The sequence below is a fragment of the Passer domesticus genome, chromosome 6 (assembly GCF_036417665.1).
Source record: "Passer domesticus isolate bPasDom1 chromosome 6, bPasDom1.hap1, whole genome shotgun sequence".
Lineage (NCBI taxonomy): Eukaryota > Metazoa > Chordata > Aves > Passeriformes > Passeridae > Passer > Passer domesticus.
In genome coordinates, this window is record NC_087479.1 from 27,391,266 (window position 1) to 27,402,116 (window position 10,851).

Consider the following 10,851-nt stretch of genomic DNA (forward strand, 5'->3'; position numbering starts at 1 on the left):
TTTAAAATCATGACAAATGTCTATTGAAATTTGTATTAGCTATTTCTATGTACATGACTTCACTTGTAGAAGTATTCAAGAACTGTGTATGTTTCTTGTCAACCTTAGTCAAGTTACTCATCTAAAGAAGATCACTCACCAAGCACCTCAAGCTCATTTTTATTTTGTTTAAGTGATAAATGAGCTTTTGATGGCTATAATCTCTTTCTTGGATGCACACGACATGATACATAATGAAACATTTCCCTTTCTGCAAGGAAGAGGAGTTAGTGTCATTGCACAAAAGGATTAAAATCTGTTCTGAAAATCAAGTCTTCTTTTCTGTGTGTTTAACATTATATATCATTCCAGCCTGGGTCAAAGGAAACTGTTACAACAGAAAATTTTGCAGACTGTCTAGCTGGCCAGATGGGGTTGTAGATGTATGTAGATAAATCAATAGATAAATGCAAACTTACGGTTGAATAGATATTAGCTGAATCAAGCATAGGATGTTTCCAAAAATACAGAGGGATATATATAAAATCCATTTTTTAAAATCCAAGATAAAATTACTACTTTCCTTTTCTCTTTCAAGTTGCCAGCTAATAAAGATGCCTTCCGAAAGACATGGAACCCTAAGTATACGCTACGCAGTCATTTTGATGGAGTGCGAGCATTAGCTTTTCATCCTGTAGAGCCTGTGCTGGTTACAGCCTCTGAGGACCATACTCTAAAACTCTGGAATTTGCAGAAAACGGTTCCTGCCAAAAAGCAAGTATTTGGGATTTTATAAAACATCAGTTGTGTTTTTCATTTGTGTTTTATATGCCTTTGAAATTTATTAAACTCTTATAGTTTCAAGTTTTTCAGTAGAGATTTCATGTGGTATAATAACTCTTCTTTTTCTTTCAGGAGTGCCTCTTTAGATGTAGAACCCATCTACACATTTAGGGCCCACATGTGAGTGTTTGACATTATTCATGGCTGATAAATATATTGTCATTCATAACAATAGATTCTGTCCTGTAGGCAGTTACCAATCAGCTTTTTTCTGTCTCTCAATAGTGGACCGGTATTGTCATTGGCAATTAGTTCCAATGGAGAACAGTGTTTCAGTGGTGGTATTGATGCAACCATCCAGTGGTGGAACATGCCTAGCCCTAATGTGGATCCATATGATACCTATGGTAAGTACCTTTTAAAAGATAAACAACTTCTGACCATTGTCTTGAATGTTATTTTTCTACTTGATGTTAATCTATTTTCTAGAGCTTTTATGAAATATTACAGCCATTTTTCAGCTAGACTGTGTGTTTTCAAGTACTTACGTATGGCAAACATTAGTTAGTTATTCCTGCTTGCACTGATGATGTACTTTGTGTAGAAGAGTAATAGGGAGACCTAACAATTCCTAAGATTTATGCAATAAAGAAAAAAAATAATCATAATTTATATTTTTGAGAAGCAAAATATTTTAAACCAGAATTGCAACTTCTTAATGATTATTCGTTTCTTCTGATGGAAATTTGCCAGAAAACTATGGTGTGCTCAGATTCTATGTCCCATGTTTCTGACTTGCATCGCAAGTCCCTAACATTTCTCTTAGAAGATTTAGATTTTAAGAGAATCTCTTAGATTCTCTTAAAGATTTAGATATCTTTCATTTTAGATGTCTCTAAAATTAAATAGCTGATAACTGCTTGGAAAACTCTACATAGATTTTAAAATCCTCTATAAAAGGTAACTATAAAGTATTAGGGAGATGAAAATAAGATTCCCAGCTCCACAAGAAAAAAATAGTCCTGTTTTTATTATTAGTGTGCTTGAGAGGTTTAGACCATACCTATGTGTCAGCAGAGTATGCTGAATAAAAACCGCATCAAGTCAGCATCCAGTGTTAAAGTGGAAAGCTGATTTTCTGCACCTGTACGAAGGAAGGGCTGTGATCAAGCATCTTTAAGGTGTTGAATTTAAAAGGAAGAAATAAGAGAGGAGGTGGTAACAAGAGTGTATCATTCTGGGAAAAGGGACATAGTTGTTTGTGGGGGTTTTTTTGTTGCCTGGTTTGGTAGAGTTTTTTAGTTTGAGTTTGTTTGTTTTCCTGATTGGTTGTTTGGTTTTTTGGAGGAAGATGGCAGTGGTTGCGCAGAATGACTTGTGCAATATTCTGGCTGTTGCTTGAACAGGAAGGGCAGGGGGAACATACAGCTGGTTTATGTGGAATTTAATTTATTTTGAGGTACAAGAAATACTTAATGCTTCTTCACTAAAATGGTTTCCTTTCTCAACTTTTTTTTCCAGAGCCAAACGTTCTAGCTGGCACATTAATTGCTCACACAGATGCAGTCTGGGGTCTTGCTTACAGTGGTGTAAAGAATCACTTACTCTCTTGTTCAGCAGATGGCACTATTAGGTTATGGAACCCACCGGAAAAAAATCCCTGTATTTGCACTTACAATGGAGAGAAAGGTAACTTTTTGCAGTGGTTTTGAAAATCTGTTATGAGGCAGCTGATGATGCATCCAGGCTCATTATCTCCATATATCCAAATTAGGTAACAGCTAAAAGAATAACTTGTAATCAAATAACCATGGCTCTGTAGCATTACTTTAAAGAAAAGAGTAAATATCTTCTTCAAGTATGATCTTAAATGTTTAAACTGTCAGGAATTTTTAAAGTGTTTTGTTCTTTCTAAAGGATTTTTTTTTTGCTCTTTCTAGAGCATGGAATACCCACATCAGTTGACTTTATAGGTTGTGACCCTGCTCATATGGTGGCGTCTTTTAACACTGGCAGCACAGTCATCTATGATTTAGAAACATCCCAGTCAGTGGTAATGTTTTCATCACAAGTAGAATCTGGTAAGTGGAGCTCTTCTGTAATAAATACCCATCTTGAATGAGGTACCTGTTGCATTATTGTGGTACCTCATTGTATGGTGTAGTAAAGAAAAAGGCTTCACTCCTCTACTGCATCATTCAGTTTGAAAGGTGGTTAGATGCTTGGAACAAACACTGTGGAAAGGTGTTCTAACCCATCTATTCTGCTCTTGTGAAACCCTGCCTGGAGTGCTGGTCCATCTCTGGGGCCCCAGCATAAGAAGGACACAGACCTGTTGAACTGAGTCCAGAGCAAGGTTTTTGAAGATGATCCCAGAGCTGGAGCACCACTCCTGTGAAGACAGGCTGAAAGGCTTGGGATTATTCAGTCTGGAGAAGCTTCTTGACAGATACTATTGTGATCTTCCAGTCCCTAAAGGAGCCTACAAGAAACTTGGAGAGGAGCTTGTTTGTACAAGGGCAGGTGGTGACAAGACAGGGAGGAATGGCGTCAAACTGAAAGAGAGTAGAATTAGATTATATATTAGGAAAAAGTTCTTTACTGTGAGAGTGGTGAGACACTGGCACAGGTCGCTCAGAGAAATTTGGGATGCTCAGTCCCTGGGAAATGTTCTAGGCCACCTTGAATGTGGCTTAAAACAACCTGGTTTAGTGGATGGTGGCCCTGCCTTTGGCAAGAGGGATTGGAACTACGTGATGTTAAATGTCCTTTCCAGCCATTTTATGATTTTGTTAGCAGGATTTGAAAGTAGTTAGAGGTAGTCAAAGCAACAGTTACTGTTCCCTAAGATTTCTTAAGATTCAGTTTTCTGATTTGTATATTAAACCACAGTTTTCATTGTATAAGATTGGCATGGAGGATATTAAGACAAGTAGGTGAACAATAGGTGAATTAAACAGAATATTTAATTCAGTGCAGAATTCTGCACAGGTTGGGATTAAACACAGTTTCTGGTGGAACTTTACAGAATTCCTGTTGCTGCAAATAGTGTTACAGAGAGGTAGCTCATAAAGAATTAATTGCATTTATTTGATGAAACTGTATATGGAGGAGACTTCTTTTTGTGAAGCTCTGAAAGCATTTCATAAGGAAAACCTCCAGTTTCTGCTCATTCCTTTCTATAAAATGTGATCTAAAAGAATAGTGCAAGGGGAGAATCTGCTTCTCCCCTTTAGTTAGTGTAGTTTACTTTAATAATTAAACTTACAGACTTCAACACAGGTTACAGAACTGTGTAAAAGCTATCTTATAGATACCTTCTGCAAAGCCTGATGTTCAAGTGAGAAGGAACATCACAGTTTGGAGAAATACGTTTTCTAGTTTGACAAGAGACTTTCAAATAGATTCAAGAAGAATTAAGTACAGAAATTAAGATACCAAGATAGTTTTTTAAAAAGAGTACCCTGTAGACTTCTAAAGAGGTTCTAAACCAATCATTGTTTTAAGTTGAAGTCAAAAATATATCTGACAGAATCTAAGAGGGTTGGGTTGACTTCAGTTACTTGGATTCTCTGGTCTAGTAGGTGTCCCTTCCAACCCAAACCACTCTGTGCTTCTGTTTTCCCCCCCAACCCCCAAACTAAATATTTTTTGATGCAGAGTTGTAAGAGCTGTGTGCTAAACATACATTATTCATGCTGAAGTTTGTTTCTACTTGGCTAGTGCTACATTACAGTACTTGCTGTGTTTTATCTCTCAAAAATCTTTCATGGGTGTAAACTACTTATGAGCTTTAACCTTACAGTGCTTTGGCTAGTTGTACCTCAGTTTTCCCCATCCTGTGAAGCAAGAAGCTTTATTTCTTAGGAGATCCACTGGTCCTAACACACTACTTACATAATGTTAATTAATACTGTAATTTAAAGTGTAATGCTAAAATACTGTCATTTTAACCTTATCATTTTCTTCAAGGCAGATAAATTTTCTTTTATTTTATTTCCAGGTGTACAATCAAATAATCATATTAACAAGGTAGTAAGTCATCCCACACTTCCTGTAACTATTACAGCACATGAAGATAGACACATCAAATTTTTTGACAACAAAACGGGTAAGGATAAAGAGAACATAACTTTTATATATGAAAGTGTTTAAAGAAATCTGGATGACATAGGGAGAATCCATTTGTAGAAAACTTACTGCTGATTTAGTCTCACATAAAGCAGAACTTTTGGTATTTCTAAGATTAAACCTTTGCAGTACCTTCTCTGTGAAATAGTGATGCCTGTTGCAGTTGTGACTTCAGAAGTCAGAAAACACTCTCAAGGCAGAGATAGTTGTGAGGGACAAGAAAGTGGTCTTTAATTTAGAACTTTCCTGATTTATAGAGTATGTCTGCTTTCATTTCCATGCATTTAACTCTAAGCCTGTGTCAGTTGTGTTTTTCAACTCTTAGTAGTAAAAAAGATCACTTAGTACCTATTAGCGCAAGATATAACCCTGAATTCATCGTGGTATGAAGTCCTGTGTTATACTTAACTTGTTGATAAGGTTTATAAAACAGAAATGGATGTGGAAGAAAGAGTGTAAGGAAGGCGATAAGAGGAAGCTGCACTGTCTGTCATGACAAAAACATTAAAATAATTGCAAGAACAAACTTAAACTTCCTATTTGTGAAATTACCTGTCACTTCCTATGTGTTACCTATCAAAGTTGGAAGGAAAAAAAATCAAGGTGACTTTTAAGGAAGCATGTGCAAAACACCTGTTTGAAGTGTGTTTGGTTTGGTCCCAGTAGGGGATGGTGAACTCCAGTAGGTTCCTGGGGGTTTTGTTTTCTAAAGCAAAAGAGCTGGACATTTATTCCACTTTGCACTTGACATGAACATATGTATTTGAATTGTGGTCATTAATTACATTGTTGTTGCTGAAATTAAGATTTATTGCTTCAAAGAAACAAAGAATAAGGAAAAAAAATCTGCATGAAGAAATAATTAAGTCAAAGACAGGAAACAGAGGGTAGAAGTAAATGGTCTTTTTTGTGGAATAAAATATCTGCAGATCTGGAGGGATCAGTAATATTTCAACATAATGAGTCATATGAACAGGGAACAGTATACTGGGAGTTAACTGACATTCATTAATTCAGGTTATTAAACATGAAGGCTGACAAAGAAGAACTGGAGTTCGTAAAAGACATAAAAGGCTAATTAAATTCCATGTGGATAAATTTGAAAGGATACATGTAAGGAAAAATAAACATTGTACTATAAAATAATAATCACTGGGGTAACTGTTCTTACTCAAACTAAAACCTTGGAGTTATAGTAAGGGGTTAGATAAAAATACCAGTTTGTTGCTTAGCAGTCAGAATAGCAAAATGCGTATTAGGAGGGAAAGGAATAAAAGGCAAAAGGGAACATTTTTAATACCTTTGTATGAATACTTTGAATGAAGTCTCCCTTACTTCAAAGGGGATATAGCCAAATTAATATGTTTCAGAGAATGCTTAGAAAGATGATCAAAGATCTTCGGTAGCTTTTAGCTTCTTCAGGAAGAATCTTAGAAATTGAATAGGCTGAGATTCTTCAGGAAGAGGAGCAACTGAACAAAGCTGATTTACCTTCTTCGTGTTGGTCATGATCTTACAGGGATTTATTTGCTCTCTTTCTCAACCTCATGAACTGAGGTTCAGTTGCTAATCCCCAACAGGTGACAGATTCAAAACAGGAGACAGGCAGTGATTCCTCTGTGCAGTTAAACATTCTGGAACTCCTTCCAAAAAGCACCGTGAGGTACTAAAACACGTTATTAGGAGTCCAGGAACAGAGGTCAACATAAAGAAATTAAAGAGTACTTGAATGCAGAATTAACTGTTCTGGTTTGTGACATAACCAAACAGTTAATTGTGAGAAGCTGGAGAGTGTTTTGGGCAAGTATCACCTATAGTTGCCTTATTTTTCTCTCCTAGCCATGACAGAGATAGATGGACCATAGATATGGCTCAGTAAGTCTCATTTTACTAAACTTCATCACCACTCTCCTACTGGGGCAGTTATTAGGACATTTAAGAGACAAAGTTTCTCACATAGTCATTTTAGTTCTTCATTGTTGTTCCTGCCAATAAAGATGACAAGTGGATAAAGATTGTTCACAATGGGAATACCTTTTTGAGATTTATGTGTCATTTGCCCTTATGTTTATACAAGAGTCTGCAGTCGAAACTTAATAATTTCTAATGGAATAGGACCATAGGACCACTGAAATCTAAATAAGCATGTTGTCTTATGTTGTGTTAAAGAGGAATGGGTTGATTTTTAAACAAACAGTACTTCACAGGAAATTCACTGTTTATTTTTCTTTTAGGTAAAATGATCCATTCTATGGTTGCTCATTTGGATGCTGTCACAAGTCTAGCTGTAGATCCTAATGGAATCTATTTAATGTCTGGAAGTAAGGGGTTTTTTTCATATCCTATATGTTTTATATAAATTATCCATTTATGATGCACTTAATTTCTGACAAATATAACCTTTTATTTTTCCTTTCTTTCTTTCCTAAACAGGCCATGATTGTTCCATTAGGTTGTGGAATTTGGACAGCAAGACATGTGTGCAAGAAATAACAGCTCATAGGAAAAAGCTGGATGAATCCATTTATGATGTAGCATTTCATCCATCAAAAGCATATATTGCCAGTGCAGGAGCTGATGCCCTTGCCAAAGTATTTGTGTGACATAGCAGAACAAACCTGCATCATAACAGCAGGTCTGTTTGGACAAAAAAGAGGGAATGCGTCACTGCCATCAATTATAAGGTTACCAATAAGACACTACATCTGATCTACCTGGGTGAAGGCTCTTAAGTGGGGCAGGTAGAAGTTGGTGAAAAGTCACCACATCCTGAACAATGTCAGGCTCATTCATTTAACTGTAATTACTGTATTTGGGGGGGTGGGGACAAATACAAAAAAGAAAACCAGTATTTGTAGCCTTGACTGGATATGAACTGAGCGTATGTCTGTTCTTTAGGTGTCTTTAAGCAAACGTGGAGTCTGATCTTACAAAAGACTTTTATTTTGGACTCTGTGTGCTGCCTTAGGGTTAGGAATGTGGTGCTCTTGTGGGGGGAAGTGAGCTCCAAGAGTAGCTTTCTTTTCATCTCTTAGTAATCTTCTGTTTATCAGTTGAATGCCACAGATTCCCCTTTTAAACTTTTATTTTGCTTTAAAGAAAAGGAAATTTAACTTAAAATATTTTAGCATTAGTTGCACAAAATGTTTGGATAAAATTCTAGTTTTTATAAGTCTTTTTATATATTTAGCCTGTCACAACAGTGCTCAAGATTGTATTGATAATGTTTTTCTGCATTATAGAACCCTAAAACACAGAGATCTCACTGACCCGCTGCCGTGTAACCACAATCTTCCCTTCTTTTGCCTAATACAGCTCAGCTAAGTCCTTGCTTAAGGATGCTAATTCATCATCATCGCATAACTGTCTTCATAAATAAAGGACTGTAAAATGTGTTCAAATGAAACACAGAGGGGTTAACACCCCTGAATGAACTCTTAAAAAAAAATTAATCTTGGCATCCTATCACTATGTGATATTTTGTACATCTTACTGTATTTACGAGTTTATTTATCAAGGATTACCCATCTTGCTAATGGCCTATTGTTATTTATTTCACTTTTTGTTGGTCTTTATATCCTTTTATGTAGTGTGTTAAAGGGCCCTGTATATCTGTTACGACACTCTTTGAACAGTCTAAAATAGATGAGGAAATGGGACATTTGATAATTCTAAAGTTGCAAACCAAGAAATTCTTTTTCCTCTGGTTAAGTACCTGGAGTGGAGTTGATTCCAAAAAAACAATCTTGTTTGAGAACCTTTGGAGTGAAAATTATTTTTATTTGCATTTCAAATAGAATACAAAAGTAGTTGATTCAAGATTCATAAATCTGCTGTGTTTTGACTAGTTACTCCCTGCTTTTATTTTATTTTTCAGATGTGCTTCAGTTTATGGTGTAACTAAAAATTTTGTTTGTGTAATGCATGATTAATACAAAGAAGTATTTTTTCTAGTCTTCCACAAAACTTTTCTGATCAGTTTGCGAGTTTTGATGAGTTTTGTAAGGTTTCTGTTTTACAAACTATGAATCAGCAAATTTTTAAGATTGTACCGCATAGCAAAAGTACAGCTGTTGAAAAATAATGTATATAAAATGCATATAATAAATATTAAATGGTGTACCTGTATGTTACTGTTGGCTACATTATTTTGTGTTGCACAGTTTGAAAGAGTCATTCTACAAATTACTAAATTAGGTCTCAATTTTAGCAAAATGACCATTTGTTTATTACGCTTATAAGCTGCTTTGCTTTTGCAAGATTGTAATAGTTGTCTGGATGTTGAGCAACTGTTCAGTTTCAAGCAGCAGTACCCACATATAAGAACATGTTTCCATGATGTTTTAAAAAATTTTTACAAGAACAAATCGAAAATTGCTGGTGTATTCTTACGGCCCTTCTAAGATCATAATCTCAGTGTTTTTTCATTATCTTTGCATATGAAGTGATTCTGAAGTGATTTAGGAGCCAGAAAGTTACTCTGTTTTTATTTCAAATTGCCACTGAATAGTTGTGCTGAATTAAAAAAACCCAAACAACTAATTTCTAAATGTCTAAAATTTGCCCATATATCTTACCTCTGTCCATTTCTTTCCAAGTCCTCCCATAAAGTTGATGAACAAAAAAACTAAAGGTCAACATTTACCTATTCTGTGATGAGTCACTTCGCTCAAAGTGTATCAGCAGAAACAGCATACCACAATATGAATATTTTCATGGAAAGTAGTGTGTTTAGGTATAAATTAACTAAAGCTAGAACATGTTCCTATAAGTGGCTTAACTGCATTGTTCCATGTAAGTTTCCAGTTTTGCAGTAAGAATGTATTTCATGCCATCTCATGTCAAGCAAATTAGAACAAAAAAAAAAAAACAAAAAAAAAAGAAAGAGGTGCTCATGATAGGCAGTTATATTTTGGAATTAATTTTGTTTTAGTAATAATGTTGCATTGCTTGAAATGTTACAGTAAATTATAATTGTGTAGGAATTGGAGAATTTTGTCCTTTATCATGAAGATTGAGGTGAGGCCTTCCAGTAATTGCTTGTAGGACACTAAGAGTTTACTTTTGAAAGTAACATTCAGCTGATTTGCACTTTTTGTTCTTTCCAGTCTAAAGCATTCAACTAATCAACAGACAAGAGAGTATTTGAATTTTATTGGAAGTAATTTAATAATCGCCTTTTCTGAAGCCAAACATTGTTTCTGGCAGCTTTTCCAGACTGCTGCATTTTAATGCTTAAATAAAATGTGATTGTTTAATAAACATTACCATGCATAACATTTACTTTTTTTTTTAATTGTATTAAAATTGAAATTATAAAAACCGAAATAATTGCTTATTTTCCTTAATTGAAATCTTAATGATCATCTTAGTTCACTAATGCAGTGGCTCAAATGCTGTAGTGAGGCGTCAGTTATTGAATATTACCAATGATTTCTAATACATCTTAGTTTATTTGTTATGGGGTATAACATGCTGAAGCCTTTATTTGTTGATTTTGAGCTTTTTAGAATGGAAGAGCTATAGTACTGGTGATGGGGGAAATGGTAGTGCTGAAAGAAATGGTTTCATTTAGCAAAAACTCCTCGGCTTATGAAAGGATTTATTTCTCTTTTGTGAGACCCAAAGGACTGGTGCACAGAACCTGAATGGAAAGATGTCTGCATATGTTTAATAATACCTGTAGCATTTAGGGTGTGAGAGATAAGTCTGTTAACAGACTTAGTCTCCATCTTGCTTTTTATTCTGGGAACTGTTTGAAGCAGATCAGCGGTGACTGTAGTCCACTGTAGCATAAACAGTTGTATGCTGTCCACCGAAATAGCAAATACACATGAAAAAGAATGTAACAAGCCCTGGTTAAAAGCCTTCCCTAATTTAGAAATACTAAGGACAAATCTTTTTGCCAGGAGAAAATTGGTAGGTTTTCGAAGTGCAAAAACTGGGCTTGTAGTTACA

General features: G+C 35.3%; 1 protein-coding gene across 6 annotated transcripts in view; it reads left to right on the forward strand.

Annotated features, from left to right (window-relative positions):
• The window catches only part of STRN3 (striatin 3), a 58,753-nt gene extending 48,598 nt beyond the window's left edge, over positions 1–10,155 (forward strand). For 5 of the 6 annotated variants that reach the window (XM_064424036.1, XM_064424041.1, XM_064424039.1 and 2 more), the window contains 8 exons: positions 578–753; positions 895–942; positions 1,048–1,169; positions 2,284–2,451; positions 2,703–2,843; positions 4,766–4,873; positions 7,128–7,214; positions 7,327–9,021. In XM_064424036.1, the coding sequence (XP_064280106.1) occupies positions 578–753; positions 895–942; positions 1,048–1,169; positions 2,284–2,451; positions 2,703–2,843; positions 4,766–4,873; positions 7,128–7,214; positions 7,327–7,496 (1,020 nt within the window). In that variant the 3' untranslated portion in view covers positions 7,497–9,021. Of the gene's footprint in view, positions 1–577; positions 754–894; positions 943–1,047; positions 1,170–2,283; positions 2,452–2,702; positions 2,844–4,765; positions 4,874–7,127; positions 7,215–7,326; positions 9,022–10,001 lie in introns of those variants that run through there. The other variant, XM_064424037.1, reaches the window with a different exon arrangement.
• The last annotated feature ends 696 nt before the right edge of the window (positions 10,156–10,851 follow it).